Source organism: Xenopus laevis, chromosome 2L (assembly GCF_017654675.1).
Source record: "Xenopus laevis strain J_2021 chromosome 2L, Xenopus_laevis_v10.1, whole genome shotgun sequence".
Taxonomy (NCBI): domain Eukaryota; kingdom Metazoa; phylum Chordata; class Amphibia; order Anura; family Pipidae; genus Xenopus; species Xenopus laevis.
In genome coordinates, this window is record NC_054373.1 from 47,234,229 (window position 1) to 47,253,102 (window position 18,874).

General features: G+C 37.9%; 1 protein-coding gene across 3 annotated transcripts in view; it reads right to left on the reverse strand.

The window, feature by feature from the left end:
* The window catches only part of cux1.L (cut like homeobox 1 L homeolog), a 248,213-nt gene that overhangs the window by 207,226 nt on the left and 22,113 nt on the right, over positions 1-18,874 (reverse strand). For all 3 annotated transcript variants that reach the window (XM_018246296.2, XM_018246295.2, XM_018246294.2), the window contains exon 2: positions 1,595-1,705. In XM_018246296.2, coding sequence (XP_018101785.1) covers positions 1,595-1,705 — 111 coding nt within the window. The remainder of the gene's footprint in view (positions 1-1,594; positions 1,706-18,874) is intronic.

Consider the following 18,874-nt stretch of genomic DNA (forward strand, 5'->3'; position numbering starts at 1 on the left):
AAGTATAATTACTCGGGGGTGCCAATAATTACTCAGGGGTGCCAATTTGTTAGGCACCCCTCCCCCAGTCATTTTAATCCCTTCCCTGAGACCCAGGCCCAATGCTCCAGTTAGCCAAAAACTGCTCTGCCATGGGTACTATTGCAGCACCATGTAAACATCATCTTTCTACTTTTGGATCACTGTACATCCCTGGGCCAGGTGCACATGCTCAGTAAAACAGAAAGTCAAATTTTAAGCTTTTTAAGCTACTGGATATCAGCACAATGGCAGCATGGGATCCATGGAAGACAGAATATGGTGACGTGGCACTCATACAGCAGTGTTCAGCAAACTGGAGCACCTCCCCGGGGTGCCTAATACCCCTAGTGATTATACTTTTCCTTTTTATTTTCTTTTTTTTTTTTTTTTACATTTTTAGCCAAATAAAAAAACAGGTTTCAAGTGCCAGACAGTAAAAAAAAAAAGAAGTATCAAGTGCTTGTGTATTTCACTCCAGGTGCATGCAGTCAATCTGGAACATTGCAGCATATAAGAGAAAGCTTTGCGGCATGCAACAGACCAGTAATCTATAGCAAACCTTCAATGTTTGTGCAGCAACAATGTTCTCAGATGAAAATGTTCTCAGTATTTAAAAGATACGAGTATTGTGTGGTGCTTACTCCTGCACTATTTTACAGTACTTTTTACCGGGCATTACCTACCTTAAAACGACACGGGAACATGCGTCTTGGGGAAGGTTTTTTTTTTTTTTTTAATCTCTGAAAATGGTTGATTTTCAGTGGTGCAGCTAAATATATGCCAATGACCAGCTCACTAAGGAGCATGCTACGGTTGGCAACTGCCCACTTTCCACTATGCAAGTGTCAGGAACCTGAATCACGTAAGTCTCCATAGTGAGCTGGGCCAAGAAAAGACAAGTGTCATATTCAGAAAATAGGGCATACCAATGGTATTATGAAAAAGGTGTCACTATCACTTGAATAATGAGTCATCCAGGTCCAATAGTAATAAAAAAGTATAAATATTATATACAGGGTTTCTTAACCAGTTAAACTACTAGACAGACAATAGAACATGGCAGTGGATATATGCTGATGAGGTGTAGATTTAATGCTTTTCTTTCAAAACATTTGCAATTCTTATTGAAAAGACACATGCCTGCAGAGCAGGTAAATCTATTTTTGGCAATAGACACTACATATATACACACAGTTATAGGCACAGATATAGGATCCATTATCTGGAAACCCATTATCCAGAAATCCCCAAAATTACTGTAAGACCATCTACTATAGACTTCATTTTAATCAAATTATCCCAAATTTTAAAAGTGATTTCCTGTTTCTCTGGAATAATAAAAACAGTACCTTGTACTAGATGGTAACTAACTAACATAGAACTAATCCTTATTGGAGGCAAAACAATCCTTTTGGGTTTAATCAATGTTTAAAATATTTTTTAGTAGTTAAGGGTATGGAGATCCGAATAATGCAAAGATCTCATATCCGGAAAACCCCATGTCCTGAGAATTCTGGATAACGGGTCCCAAACCTGTATAATGAATGTTTTGAACACATTGTCACAAGCTTACCTCTGGAGTGTTTTTCTTGAATTCCCGACTTTGATCAATAAGGTTTTTTCTGGATTGTTCACTTTCATCTTGTCTGTTTGCCAATACTGTTGCTGTTGTGTCGAGTTCTCTCTGTCAAGGAAAGAAAGCATCAGCAAGGGGACACAATATCCAACATTTTCAAATGTCGAAGTAGGAGGATTTTTTCTTTTTACATTATTGGGAGACTTGTTTACTAGGGGGCTGCTGCTTGTCACAACATTTTACGCCAACTTGCTATGGTTTTTTAATAAAAAATGTTGCATTTTTTTTGCACATACGTATGCTACAGTTATTCTAGTAAAATTTGGGGACCACTGTAAAAGCCAGGGAGATAGATGGATCTGCATGGTAGCATGCTAGCTGCAAACATAGCCACAAGGGAAGGTGGTGTGAGTCCCTGCTTTGGTGAGTGTAATTTGAACATCATTTGCCAAACTTTGCATACGGTTATTTCCTGAGCAGTCAAATTGGTGCTAATAAACAAATACAAACATTGTGGTAGATCCAAGCAGCCGGGGACAGAACTGTTGACTATGTTGTCGGTTTATAATTTAAGAATGTAGACCTATAATACAAAAAGGATGCATTAACGCATGTAATATGGCCTTGGGTATTAGCTGCATCCTTACCCACAACTCAAGTCAAAGAGCATGATGCTGTCATTATGTTTCACTGCCCCTGAAGCTTTTCTTGCTAATTCTCGATACACACATATAGATATATTTGTAGGGTCTTTAGGGACTGTTTCATCAAATCCAGCTGTTTCTATTAAATTATTGTATTCATTAATCTAAGTCTTCAGGTGCAAAACCTTATTATGTCCGCAGTGCAAAAAATCTGGAGATCTTTTTCTTAGCCGAGTGCCTTTAGAGCAGTCTCATACCCATCATACATACCGGTACTAGCTAGAATATTTACATACTGGTTAGAGTCTACATTTCCTTCATCTCTGTACAATGACAGGGGAGCACTATGACAAGTTTTAGCTACAGACAAGCAAGCAATTTCTTACTCAAAAGGCAAACCACGCACACTGGCCACAAAATGCCAACAGGAGTGTACAAACGTTGTGACAAAGTTTTCAGCACTTGAGCATCTTTCAGTGAATCGAACGCAAAACGACCGAAAAAAACCTGAACATCATGAAGGATTCAAGGGAACTCTACCATTGATTTCTACATCACCTCGACAGGTTTTAGCTGGAGTATTTTTGGATTCAAATTATTTCCAGCTTTGGGGTATAATAAAAAAAATTTCATGAAATCCTGGAAAATTCTATTTTTTTTTTTTTTAACCCAAAAATTTTAATTTTTGACTGAAAACTACATCCAAAAAACTCATCTTTTGGGAAAACACAACTCAGCTGCTAAATCTGCCCCTAAATGTTGGTGGTTAGGATATTCTATCAAAATAATCAGGTTTTATTGCACAGGACGTGCTAACTGGTTTTAGGGAAGATCACAAAGTGTACATGCTCATGACCACTTATTCTGGAACAGTTCAAATAGCATATTATTACAGGGCCAAAAACACAGGGAAAATGAATAAAAATGGCCAATGTGGATTTAAAAATAGTCTACATGATGTGTACATATATTAGGGTTGCCACCTTCTGAGCGGTGGAACTCTGGGCAGGGGGGCACGTGTGATGTGATGGGGCTGACATAATGGGGTCGGGTTTGTGATGTGGGGGCGTGGCACACGTTCGCCACGTAAATCCTAGGAAACCCTGCCCATTTTTCCAAATTAGGAATTTGACCCGGACAGCCCTTCAAAAAACTGGGCTATAATACACAAAAGCCATGAATGTCTTATAAATTATATCCTTATAAACGGTGGGTTCTGATGTCATCAGTTATAAATGGTGAGTTCTGATGTCATTTCTTTCACATGACTCACTGAAACTTGTGTATTATAATACATAAAGTACCCCCATGGCAAAATATAAGGATATTAGAAGTTACCTCGGAGTTCGGCCTTGTGTTTTTATATGGTTATGAAACTCCTCGGTAACGTATAATATCCTTATAATTTACAAGAGGGGGTACTTTATTCACTATAGAGAGAGAGAGAGAATAAAGTGTATATATATATATATTTATTAACTAAGGTCCCACTAACGAAGCACAATAACACTAACAATAACAGGACTCCTGTGTCAAAATATGTTTATTGTGTTGACTTTTATGGTTATTGATATTATTGGTTCTTTAGATTGTGAAATTATTTTTTCCTGTACAAATTCTACAACACACTCGCTTTAGATACTATAGATCCTGGGATAGTTGTAGCTATATAACAGTTTGGGGGCATCATACTTACAGCATTGTCCAGGAAATCTATTGACATGTTGCTATGCTGTAAGATTAGCAGCAACGAGAATAGTACAAAACACATATCAGGACTGGCATGTAAGATATTAATTTTACCTAACAAGGTATTTGTGATGGGGCTTTTAACTTCTTCTATGTCGCAGTCTCAGCGGCTCCTAGAGAGATTTAATTTGCTGTGTCACAGACAGTTTTGGGCAAAAGGCTTTTCTGTCAGAACTGTGATGTGTTTGTTTTCCTTACACTTTTCAACTCCTTCATGTGCCTGTTGTGGGAGGATCTGAAGACACAGACCTGAACAGAGTCTATTGACAGCAGTTGAGTCTTTGCTTCCTGTCTAAACGGACATCCTGTTAAGCTCCAATTACTGCCAACTCGGCACAGATCACCAGGATTTCTGTTCATCAGTAAGAAGATTTGATACAATACAAAGGCATATTTAGTCAGCAGGCAGGCTTGCGATTAAAAGATCTGACATTGCTTAGGAAAGCAAAGGAAGGATAGTTTCAGGTTCCTTCAAGGAAAATATACACTGGCTGTGTATTTATGATAATGCAGAAATATATACCATTAATCTTTATTGCCCATAGTCATCCTGTGGGAGAAATGATGTATGACTTTAACACAGCATGGGGAGACGTTACAGAAAAATGTGTCTGCATTAATTACAAAATATTTCATCAGGCCTTGGACACCCAGATTGAGGGGTGTAACTATAGAGGAAGCAGACCCTGTGGCTGCGGGGGAGCCCAAATAATGAGCAATTGCAACATTTATTGGTAAAACAGGGCAATCTCTGGATATGTGAGGGCCCTAAAATGAATGTGCTGTGGGGCTCAATAACACCTAGTTACGCCACTGCCCAGATTCTCTGTTTTAATAGTTTTATAATTGCACTTCAACTGCAATTATAGGTCATCACAAAAAGTTGCAGCCTGCAGTATAAATGACAAGGAGACTGCACAATTCCCATTAACTTCGGAGTATTTCTTTTCACCAGTACCTAGAAGTCTTCTTCGGTCCCTCCTGCATGTGTGCCAAATATTCATATATTGTGTTTTTACCAATAGCTACATTTGCACCTTACAAATAAATTCATTGCAGCAGAAATTTCTAATAGAAGGACAATGGTTATGCAAATCTACAATACACGGATGAGAAATTAGCTCTCAGTAACAACTAGGGATGCACCGAATCCAGGATTTGGTTCGGCATTCTGCCTTTTTCAGCAGGATTCGGCCGAATCCTTCTGCCCGGCCAAACCGAACCCAAATCCTAATTTGCATATATATGGAAAATTTGGTGACTTTTTGTCAGAAAACAAGGAAGTAAAAAGTGTTTTCCCCTTTCTTGGTGCACTGGTGAGAAATAACTCTACTCATTGGAGACCCCCTTTTATTTTTCATTTTATTAAAGGTTTACATGATTTTCTAGTAGACTTGAGGTATAAAGATCCAAATTATGGAAAGATACCCAGAAACCCCCAGGTCCCGAGCATTCTGGATAACAGGTCCTACCTGTACCAAAAACAACACATATGCATTGATCCATTTAAAGAGGAAACACCTATTCACTGCTCTGAGCTTGGCTTTGGAGTTATAAAATCTTTGGAGTACAAATGTGAAAGAGAAAATATGTTACAAAGAGTTGTTACTGGATAAAATGTAACCACCAATATTCTCCTGACTTGCACTCTTTCTGCCCCGTTTATTTGTAACAAAGGAGCAAGCCCACTGCTATTCTGCCCAAATTCCAGTCTGCTCATTTCTACTATACCCAACCTTTCTTTGCAGATCAAAATTGTAACATACAGATTTCCTGAAGTCAACAGTTTCGTACCTCATTTAATGGAAAATGATGGTTATAAGATGGACATTCTAATACTGTCAAAGTGCTTGATATGCACAGGAAATTTCATTTTATATGCTATAAACAGTAAATCTAGACAGTCATAAAAACCTCTTCAATACTGCATAAATCACTGAGCTCAGAGAAAGAATCATGAGAAAGTGAAAGGCCCTGTCATATTTTATATAGTCTTAGAGGTACCGTGTAGCTTGCCAGTGCTTGTCATTCAACAGAATTTCATCTTTCTGTAGAATTTTAGTGTGTGTGTTTCAATTGAACGTATGAATGTGTAACTAATGTGTCCCTATGAGAAAAAATTTGTACTTTTGCAGAACCTTTAGAATATAAAACATAGGCGCGGTTTCCACCCAACTAGGGAAGCAGGCTCCTCTTTTGGTACCTTTGATCTATTAAAATAATTTCCTGCTGTGACTTTACTACCCTTGCAACAAGATGCCAGAAGATGGTTTGCTCTTTGCAATAAAGGAAATCAAGGATACATGAGGAACTGTCTTCGCAGAGTGCAACGTTTTTCCCTACGAAACCCACACAACTGAAAGTAATGTATGATTAATGGGCAACTTTTGCCAAAATACATTGTCCTACTCTACTTAGCTGGAATTAAATAGAACAAACACTCCTTTGTGATTATTTTATAGAGACAACTGTGAGAAAGACCGTTAATACCAATAAACACAGAAAGTATATGGAATGTCTTCAAAATGATGCTAAATAATTGTACACCTCTGTACATTCCCCTAATGACCACACAAAGCAAAACATACATGGCTTAAAAGAACATTTAAGGTTCCGAATGGAACAGCACCGTTTGTCCTTAGAAGAATACAAATGCCTTTATTGCATAACCTTTTGGGGAATTACAGCAACATTTCGGTCCATATTTGGTTTGATAAAGGGCCAAAGGTGGCCTGAAACGTTGATATATATGTATGTAATAGAGGCATTTTTATTCTACAATGGACAAGCGTTGCTGTTCCATTCTGAACCCTGTGTACTTGCCAGTGAACTATGTTGAGAATTGAAGTGTTGTTGTGCCGACTACCTTCTGTTTAAAAGAACAGTTAGCCATGAGACTGCCAAGCATGTAAACATTGAAAATAAAAAAGGGCACTGCTAAGAAGAGCAAAACGCATTCAGATTTTAATAATAGTAAACAAGTGAAGCAGTACAGTAAAGAAAACGGTTAATGAAGGCCTCCTTTATAATGGACCCAATGTAATAGTCAGAGAACTTGAAAGTATTCATACAAGGGTACTAAAGGAGATTAGTGGTGTGGTTGCCAGAGCACATTATTTAATCTTCTGCGATTCTCTCATGTTTGGCACTGCACCAAGAGATTGGTGAATTGCTAATGTGGTGTCATTATTCAAACAAAGAATCCCATTCTCAGCCAGGGATCCATTGGCCTGTTAGATAGACTGTGGCAGGAAACCTTTGGGAAAAATATTGGAATACATTTCAAATCAAAACACTTTAAGTATGTGCCAGCATGGATTTATGTGTAATTGATCCTGCCAGACAAATATAATTGACTTCTATGAGGAGGCAAGCATACACCTAGATTCTGGGATGGCAGTGGATGTGATTAACTTAAATTTGGTGAAATCATTTCATACCATACCATACATAAAGTTACTGATTAAATTAAGAAATCTGGACTTCAGACATTCTATTTGTACTTGGATAGGCTGGCTGCAAAATAGATTACAATAGTGGTAATATATGGTATATAGAAGTTGGCGCAAAGCTGTTGTGGAGAACCTGTTCCTCGTCTAAAGTTTAGCAATCTAACTACTTTCTCTGTTTGATGATATATTGCTGATGACACTAAATTGTGCAAAACTAGGTTGCATGCAGAATGTTCCTACTACTGAACTACTGAAGAGATATTATTACACTAGGAGGCATAGTAGAACTATGATATGCATTTGGGGCAAAAAATAAACAGCCTGGGGAAAAACCAGCACCACCCTGGCCCTGCCCCCTTTCCCCCACAACACTGATATGTCAGAGTGCAACATTAAAGGGGATATAAGCCCAAAAACAAAAGTGATGCAAAGTTTTCAAACTTGATCTGAGTGGTCCTTAGAGCAATTTACATAAATGTTCTATTGAAGACACCAGTGTAAATGATCCTATGCACATATTGTATAGTCAGTTAACCCCAAAGTGCTGTAGAGTCAAAAGTCTATTAGCAATCTAAAACTGCTACTATATTTTAAAAAACACTGTGTAAAATACAAAATAGCTCAGAGAAGCACTCTAAGTAGTAAGTCAACATCAATCCATTTTTTTACTCCCCTTTGAGGAAACTAGTTCCTAGAAATAAAAATGAGCTACATTTCGAGGATACCCACTAACTACCAAGGTAACTTTTTTCACGTATGTTTATAGAACAACTGAAAAGACGACTCAATCAATTAGTTAAGGAAATGGGTGTCGCCTGCCCTCTGGCTCCTAAAAACATGTATGACTCCTAAATTTGTATGCATTTACCAAAAGCCAATAAGCCTGTATTAATCTATGGAGCTACAATTATACTTCATTTCATTTCAATGACACTCATGAGTCACTGCTGAAACAACTAAAAGTAGACTTACAAATAAGAACCACACCCTTTTAAATTTTAAGAAGCCAATTTGATAACATGCGTTTAACACTAATGATTTTGATTAACAGACAGACGTTATTACCATTTACATATTTTAAAATGTTTGCGTATTTAGGCTTTGGTTTTAGGATTTGGGGTCATTAGATCTTACATGTAGCAAGTAGCCTGGAATATACTGTATGCATTGGAAAATTCCATACCTAATTCCATACCTAAGAAGATACAAGACAGCATTTGCAATTTAAAATGGCATAACAGTGGTTTTTCTTTTTCTTGGTTTATCTATCCCATACGCGGTAAGATTTTGCCAAATAAAATCCTCCTATTTAAATGTTTAAAGGTGTGTGTTTTACCTTCACTGATTCAACAAGATGTACTCTACGCTTTCTATGCACATGCACAGGGTGAATTCCAATCTGGCAGCTAACACTGACACAAAGAGAATGTATGCCAAGACTTTAATTGATGTTAGTTGCCATTTCTAAGAGTGGAATTGCATATGTTACAACATTTATTTTTTGCTTTGCTTGTCCTTTAAGGGTAGAACTACATGGGCGTTTTGACATCTGCTACCTTTTGTTCTGGCGCGACAAATCGCAGGCGTTACGTCGGATGCGCCAAATCTAAGGTAATAGCAATGTTGGACGTTGTTGCAGCGTGCATCGGTCACGACACAACTGTCAGATGCATGTTGTGTCTTCATCCGACAGTATGCACGCTTTTGACAACATCCGACATTCCTATAAATTATATCTAGATACGAAACGCGTTAGCACATCTGTTTTTAACTCATGGAATAAAGATCTAATTTTATCCGAATTGGTGCATCGCAGGAGAGTGTGATCATTTCAGGATTTCCTTGCATCTCATCATAAGCTACGGGTTCGGGTCGCTGCACCTGGGCCACCCACCTTCATCGGTGAGTGTGAACTATCTATATAATGTTTGATTAAATGTGTGGAGAAGGCTGACCCTTCTAGAGACAGACCTGGGGCTTTGAACCCAGGTCAATTTTTATACTGGATGAGCTTCGGTTTTTTTATTAGAAATTGAATTTAACACTTATAATGAACTCCACCTTAACTAGTTATTTGCAGATGGAAAGAGAGGAGCTCGTTTACATAGAACCTATTCCAAGAATTTAACCAACCAACTTGTCAGTACAAATTTTACAGCATCAGTTGTCTTGACTGTGTATGTTTACTACAATTGAAGAAGGTAATCAGACATTCCTTATTAAAGGGAGCTGAGTAGGAAGGGGTTCTTTTTTATCAAAGGAATAGAATACATTTTAAACACAAGTCCAGTTTATTGTGCCCCTTAACATCCTACTTGAACAATAATATACAACACTGAACTTTAAAAAGTCTTAAACACAATTCAAATATACATTAAGAACAGCCATCCTACGAACATGCACAGAAAAAAAAAAAAAAAAGTTCAGCAATGGAACTTTTGTAGTGCAAGGGGTCCCAACCTTTTTTTCTCTCCATGAGCCACATTTAAATGTAATAAAACGAGAGCAAAAAAAGCATTCAAAAAGTTCCTGGGAGTGCCAAATATGGGTTTTGAATGGCTACTGGTAGCACCTATGTGGACTGGAATCCTATAGGAGGCTCTGTTTGGCAGAACATGTGGCTTTTATATAACCAAAGCTCGAGAGCTACTGGTTGGTGATCACAGTTATAGTGGTTGCAGCTTAAGACAAAACTGAAAAATGGATTTCTGTAGAAATAACGTCCCTTAGCCTTTTATAGAACAGCAGGCTAAAGAATACATGCAGTATATGTTTAAATACTTTTCCCTTTATAAACAGTCAGCTTGTAATCTCATTGATAACTCCAAAACATGCTACTATTGAAAGCTACCGCAAAAATCCATCAAAACATGCTGGGAGCACAGCTGTATTCTATTTTCACCAGTTCTAAATTAATCCAAGATGCTTCAAGCCCACACCCTGTTGCAGCTACTGTAAAACATGGCGCTGAGAGCCCAGGCCAGGAGTTTCCATCTGCTTGAACAGCCTCCAGAAGCACCTTTAACTCCTTGCACAATTTTTTTATATTCATCAACACAAGGGGAAACAGGGGCATATTTTATATATTAGCTCAAAGTATGGACTACAAAGACAGAATGAAGGTACAGCCAATCTGTCTTTCTATATTGGAGAGTTGGCGCTAGTTCTACCCACAGAACTTTCTGCATGGAATATGTATGTTCTCCACTTAGTGTGTTGGCTTCACTTGTTTCGGATCAAGCCAGCAGAGAAGGCCCTTATTTTACATGCAGCATTTACAGAAGCGGTTATTCAATCACATACGTTCTTGCCCGAGTGGAGCTTACGATCTATGTGATGTCCCTATCATGCAATGCATAGTAGGGTCAATTTCACCCGGTGCCAATTTACCTGCCTATATGTTTTTAAAGGGTGCATAGAAAATCAGGACAAAGCCTCATAGAAAATGGAGGACACAAACTCCATAAATATTATTTGTTAAAGTGGACCTGTCACCTACACATAAAAAGCTGTATAACAAAAGTCGTCTGTAAATTAAACATGGAACCCAAATTGTTTTTTTTTCATTAAAGCATCCATACCGGTTATAAAGGTGTTTAAATATCTGAGCTGTCAATCTAATATTACCTGTCCCGCCTCTGTTTAAGGACCAGTAAAATATAAATATTTCTATTTTAAAATGTGTATCTGGTACTCAAGTCCCTCTCATATGAGAGAAGTTTTCATTCTATAGTTCAGTACCATTCATGTGACATTTGACCACTGTTTGACCATATTCCTGCATAAGAACTAAAATGACTGCATTCTACACAGCTGTTATCTACCACAGGTATGAGATCCATAATCCAGAAACCCATTATTTAGAAAGCTCCAAATTAGCATAAAAACTTGCTCTATAGCCCAACTTCAACTTGCGTGGCTGCTTCCATAACTACCAGGCAGCTTATTTATATAATTATATGATTTTTACCATAATGAGGTAACCATGCATTTTATTTAAATTTACAATACCCTTTCATTATTTGATTCTACTAGTCCTTTCAATGTGTCTACTACCCTACTATGTGTTAAAATACAACATAAATTATTTTAAAAACCAAAATAATCTTTTTAAAATATTAGGATTTTCCATGTTAAACAATCCCCGATGGAGGTAGACATTGTATTAACCACGCCATCCTTCACCCCCTTCTTTACAGAATACAGGTTTGAATATGTATGACATCAGAAGGGTAATTGTTGAATAAAAGGTAACGGTGGGATTTTCTACTAAATGGCATCACGAATACTGAGGTTGCTCCACCTTAAATTCAAACAATGCAACACAATGTACATGTGCATATTTGTGGATAGTTAAACACATCGCATATATATTTTTTTCTTAACTTTCTTAAAAGACAGGATAATGATAACCGATTACCCATAGTATTCTCATATTTGCACAGCAAACAATTTTTGTTTAGAAAAGAGGGGGACTTTGTGCTTGGTGATGGCTTTGTCTATTAATATAAAACATGATTAATGTGCAATAAGTCCTCAATACACCCAAGAAGCAAGGTAGGCTGAAAAGTAAAACATATCCTGAAACCACATATAAAACGTTCAGTCTTTTAGTAATTAAATAAGTTTTGGATTTATTAAATGAATAATTCCTTTCTCATCAAAGGCACATCATTTAAAATAAGAAAGCTTGACAGGAAATAAAAATAAAGGCAAGGATTTTCTTTTGACGCTGGAAAAACTCCAGTAAAAACTGGTTTGTACATGGGAACACGGTGTCAGACTTCGGCAGAATCAGTTTGTCTGACTTGTGGTTTTTGACAGTATTCATCTTTTCTTGGCCTGATCCAGAGCAATTAGTGCTTGTCAGTTAAATCATATGGTATTAAGTTTATCCAGGCATTTTTTAATTACAGTAAGCAGAACAGAAAGTAAACGATGGCTGCAACAACTTTAGATTTTCACTTCCGTTCTGTTCAGCACAGATTTGTGTGAGCCTGTTTGTACACGCGACTAAAATGATCAGATCCTGCTTTCCCACAGTCAATGCAAATACACATTATAGCGTTATGGAAGATAGCTCATAGTACAAGTTGATCCTGGGACTAGTCCCATTGCCATTTTGGAGTCAGGAAGGAATTTTTCCCCCCTCTGCGGCAAATTGTAGAGGCTTCAAATGTTTTTGGTTTTTTTTGCCTTCCTCTAGATTAACTAGCAGTTAAATGAGAACCAAAGAAGTAGCTAGAAATGTTGTACATTATATTTTGGGCTTCTGTACCAGCCCAAGGCAACCACCCTTTAGCACTAAAGGTGGCCATAGATGTAGAGATCTGCTCATTTGGCGCTGTTGGCAAACAAGATGATCTCTCCCCAATATGCCCACATTAAAGTAGGCAATATTGGGCTTATCTGAACACTGGCCCTAGGGCCCAACGATCGGATCATAATGGATCCAATACGGGACCGCATACACGCACAGATGCGGCCGCGATCTGACGGGATTTTTTAACCTGCCCGATCGAGATCTGGCTGACTTTCGGCCAGATATCGATCGGGGAAGCCGGTCGGATGGCCCCACACACGGGCCAATAAGCTGTGACTCGGTCTGTCATCAGCTTTTATCGGCCCGTGTATGGGGGCCTTTAAGTTCTGTCTCCAAAGATGCCCCACTAGCTCCCCATCTTCTTTTCTACTGCACTGCACATGCTCTGTGCTGCTGTCACTTACTGAGCTTAGGGACCCACTCACAATATACAGTACACATAAAATAGAAATGTCACAATATAAGGCTGATTAGTAATTAATACAGATAATTACTACATGGCAGCACAGAAACCAGTGCAATTAGCATCAGAATTTAATAATCAGCCTTGTAGCATCAGTTTATATTACAGGCAAATCTCATTTTCTGCTTGATAATTTGCAACGACCACTAAATTTAGCTTCTCAACAGCTGCTCAGAGCCCACTGAGTATGCGAGTGTCACAGATTAAGAAGATGAAACTTTAGGCTGGTGCAATAAATTCTGTATATAAAATGGCATTTTAGCCAAGTTTATTTTTAGGGTTTAGCTTAAGCAGGTTACATATAGACTTAAAAGGTTGAACTTGATGGACGGGTGTCTTTTCAACCTAACTTACTATTTTACATCAAGCCAATCTGGTCAGATGTTAATAGAATTGAGCCACACAGACTACCCTGATCTAGATGGTAAGTAGTCATTACACAAATAAGAGAGTCTGCAAAGTCATTGTAAGGGCATTGTGCACATGCAAAAAACTGGTTTTCAGTGAGATCCGTTGTTCTATAGGACACAATTCGTGCAAGGGTGGGCAGTCAATAACCACCAATTTGGTTATAAACAGAATTAAAAGCTCTGAATTATGGAAAGGCCATCTCTCATAGACTCTTATCTGAATGATCCAGATTTTTAAAAGATTTCCTTTTTCTCCAAAATCATAATAAAACCGTAACTTGTGCTTGATCCAAACTAAGATATAATTAATCCTTATTGGAAGAAAAAAAAAACAGACTGACGGGATTATTTAATGTTTACATGATTTTCTAAGTGTGAACATCCAAAGTAAGGAAAAATTCATTATCTGGAAACCCCCAGGTTCCGAACATTTTGGATTACAGGTCCCATACATGTAACTCTGTGTTCTTGCAAATTCATAGAGCTGTGTACCTTGCTGGAATTATATAAATAAATGATGATGGTCCAGCCAATACAAATTCAAATATTGTTTCAAAGTTAAATGAAAGTAAGCAGTATGTATTGAGACACGATTGTAGACCGAGAACAACGAGTAGGGAATGACAAATACATAAATACAGGGCCGGATTTCTATTTCCAGCACTCCTAGGTTGGCTGCTGTCAGTCCACTCCACCATCAAGCTACATAACAACATAAGCAGAGAAAAGCCCCTTGAAATAGTGAGTGTATTCTGAATCAGGGCACACAGTGCATATTCTTCTCCAGTGTTTTTCACCTTGCAGAGAAGTGGCCTAAATATTCCTATTTCTAGAAGCAACGTTAACTTGACGCATGGGGACTTTTTTTTAAACATTGAAAATGTAAATGCTTGTAAGCATTTTGTATCTCTAGGTGTAACAGGCCCAGATGTAAAATGATTTCCATGCAATATTACATTAGGTTTTATTAATTTTTTTTAAGAAAACACCTGTCAACCTAAAATCTAGTTAATAAGTTAAATTTAGTCGGTGTTAGATTCAGTTCTTGGTCAACTGGTCAGTTGAGACTAAGCTCATGTATGCTGCTATTAGCCACTTGTAATTGGATCATATTGCAGCGAAACATCTAGTTGGACTAAATGTGGCCATAGACGTAGAGATCCACTCGTTTGGCGATGTCAAACGAGCGGATCTTTCCCCGATATGCCCACATTGAAGTGGGCGATATTGGGCCGACCCGATTCCCTAGGTCCCAACGATCGGATCAGAACAGAGGCCAAACTGACGGTGGATCGCCGGACAATAAAAAGATGCGGCCGCAATCCGGTGGATTTTTTAACCTGCTCAAACTGCATCTGGCCAACTTTCCACCAGATATCGATCGGGAAAGCCTGTCGGGGGGCTCTACACACAGGCCAATAAGCTGCCGACTTGGGGGGAAAGGGCAAAGTGGCTAATGCTGTCGAAAATTCACCAGTGTGACATCATTTTGGCACTCTGCCGATTAAGAAACGGTCACTGGCGCAACTTCGCTAAGAAGACAGACTCTGGCGCAACTTCGCACTCTAACGCCAGGTGAATTTTAGCTCTGGCAAAAGAGCATTACTATGCAAATTCACTAAGGTTTTGATTTTCCTGACCGTTACCCTCTATCGCCAGACTTGCCTTCACCACCTCAAACCAGGCGAAGTGCAATAGAGTTGAGTTCCTCAAAAAAAAAGTTGAAAATTTTTCTAAGTCCCAAAAAACGCTGGCGTCTTTTCATTTTTACAGGGTGATAGGCTGGAAAAGATCGAAAAAATTTTTTGGGGCACCCTCCTTCCCCCTACATTTGATAACATATGGCACCTAAACGAAACTGTGAGCACATGTGTAGGGCAATAGAACACCTCTATATAATTTTATTAAGGTTCTCTGGCCTTGTGTAGTGTAATGTATTTGCTGCAGCATGTACGGCCATTGTACTTTAACTGCACGCTGTATGCAAATTAGCCAACGCTAGCATAACTTCAAACTGCTGGCATATTTTCGCTAGCGTAACTTCGCCAGCATTCGTTACCCTGTGCGCAGCTTCGGATCTTCGTGAATTAGCGTTGTCCAGGCAAATTTACGCCTGGAGAAGTGTTGAGATGTGTGCAAAGCCAGAGATGGCAAATTTTCACCGGTTAGTGAATTTGCCTCTTAGTCTGTCGGCAGCTTTTACCTTTACAGTCCCAATGCAAATCAACAGATGAATAACATTCAAAAAACAGGCTAAGCATACCATAACCAAATCAGGATATCAAATTGTTTTTGATGCTATTTGTTATACATATATTACACGTAGAGTTAAAAATAAACAAGGTGGTGGGAATTAAAACAGAAACCTATGTACCAGTGCATCTCAGATATGTTAACAGTTTCGGTTAAAAGAATAATAAAAAGGAAACATTCGGTTAATTCCACAGCTGCAGCCCTATGTGAACAGTTTCACTATAGCGAAGACATAATTTAGTTCTGGATCTGAAAGCGTTATGTATAGCAAAAGCTACAACGTTTTTCAAAGATCTTTTTCTCCAACTTAAGGTAGAGGAGACACACGAAAAGATTCGGGGAGATACGTTGCCCGGTGAGAAATCGCCTCTTCTTCAGACGAAGATCTGAGTGCCATCCCACCGGTGATTTAGATTCTAGCCGTTCAGAGAAAACAGCTCTTCTTTGGGCGACTAATCTCATCAAACTGCCTTTCCCGCAGGCTACAATCGAAATCGCCGGCATGATGGCACTCTGATCGCTGGGTGACTTTGGAAAACGAAGCGATCGGAGTGCCATCCGCCGACGATTTAGATTCTAGCAGACAGAAAGGCTTTTCGGGGAGATTAGTCACCCGATAAAAAAGGCGATTTGTCCCCGGGCGACAATCTCCCTGAATCTTCGCGTGTGTCTCTGCCCTTACAGACCTGCTGCATGTGACGATATTCCAGAACTATTCAAGTAGCGATCTCTGGAGGGGGGGGGGGGAGTAAATATAAAATATACTGCTATACTGCTCTATGGCTGTCATTCTATGGCACTGACTCCACTGTTTAATTTATATATTCACTGCTGTCTGGAACAGAACACGAACAGATACATTAAAAGAGAAACAATGTTTGGTCATTAGAAAAACAGATGTACATACAGGTAGTTGACAGCTGCAGGAATTCAGCTCCTGCATACAAAGCATAGCAATTCAAACTGTCTGTTTTATGAAGATCTAGCACAAAGCATCTACCTAAAACTGCAGCTATACAGATGGGAGGGGAGACAACTTGATTCGGATCATTACCTCGCAGATATATTTCCATACTTTGCAAGTCACACACATTAATGCAAAGCATAGTCCTATATTGACTTTCACACATAAATTTAAGATTTAGTTTACCTGTAATGATAAAAAGGGGTTGATTACACGGGCTGATTAACCCTTTATCTGACAAAATATCTTTGTGGCATATATGTACTGTATATAAAGAAACTCCAGAGACATGCTTTCTGTGCATACTTATCCTTCTTTCTTTTCTCCCACACTTTGCCCTTGAAGAAAGATAAGCAGATCTCTCAGAGGCTAAAATTCCTTGCAAACACTTACAAAACTGATAACAAAAGACCCGTTTTATACAGTAAAATTATACAATAAGAATGGAGTTCTTTGACTTTCAAACGTTATTTTTAAAATTCAGTTGGTTCTAGATATTACACCAGCAATAACATTTTGTTTTGCAATTGCTTCCTATTTATTTTTTTACCTTTTGATACATTAGTTGATATATTTCTATTTTTACCTTTTGATACATTAGTTGATATATCTCTATTTTTACCTTTTGATACATTAGTTGATATATCTCTATTTTACCTTTTGATACATTAGTTGATATATTTCTATTTTTACCTTTTGATACATTAGTTGATATTTTTCTATTTTTACCTTTTGATACATTAGTTGATATATTTCTATTTTTACCTTTTGATACATTAGTTGATATATTTCTATTTTTACCTTTTGATACATTAGTTGATATATTTCTATTTTTATCTTTTGATACATTAGTCGATATATTTCTATTTGGCCCTGCTGAGCAGAATCAGCATTTCATTAAAGGCAACTGAGATAATCAATACAATAATTGCTGAGGTTCCACAAAAGCTGCTGAAAACTAATGTAGCAAACTGTAAGAATTTAGAGCCTTTTCTTTGATTACTGAGCTGACAGACTGGAAAACCGGAAAGGGACGAACACTAACGTTTAAACTTTCATTTTAGAAAAAAGATCAAACATAAAAATTAGAAAACAATTGAAAAAAGTCTCTCTTTCTGCTGTACTATCTGAAACTCCTGAATTGACAAAATGTGGTTGGGAGGTGAACGGAAAGGAAAATATTCTGACAAAATAAGAGAGCAGATGTTAATGAATTTCTTGATTTTTGTGAAAATTGAGACAAAAGTTATATATATGATATATTTTATAAATCCTACCTTGTAAAAGGTACTTGTTTTATAAATAGTATTTTTAATATAATAATAACAATAGGGAAATACTTTTAGTCAAAGCCTACTGGGCAGAACACACAGACTGATATAAGTATTTATATAAAACATATTTTTACATTATTATTTTGATGGAAATACTGTATTTCATTATTTAAAGCAACCAGTTTTGAATTTAAACAACTTGTGAACATAGTAGCACCTTTGTTTTACAGTAACTGTACACACATATTAGCTGGAAATATTGCAGCCTGCAGCACTGGCCCATATGGTACCAAACCATCCCCTTTCTGATATTTACAAATGATAAAGAAGAAAACCTGGTTGGCTGAGGACCACTTTGGTTCACATATGATGTCTGTGGCTGGCCACATCGCATGGCCATAATAAGACCACGGGCTCCCAGATTCTGATAAAGCTGATTCAATAAACAGTCATTTGGGGCCTGCAATAAAGATTAAGGGGCAGATTTTATAAAGGTTGAATTGAAAATTTGAATTTTCTAAAAAAAATGTTATGGTCCAAACTGTCCAATTGGACTAGGGAATTATCCAAGCTTGATTCGAGTTTTCTTAAAAATCCAAATTAGAATACTCTGGCCCTTTAAGAATTCAAACTCGACTATCCTGCTGAATTACCGTTTAAGTCAATGGGAGAGGTCCACGGATCAATTTGGAGATGTTTGTAGCCTTCCTGACATTCAAGTTTTTTTCGGAGAAAAAACTCAAAT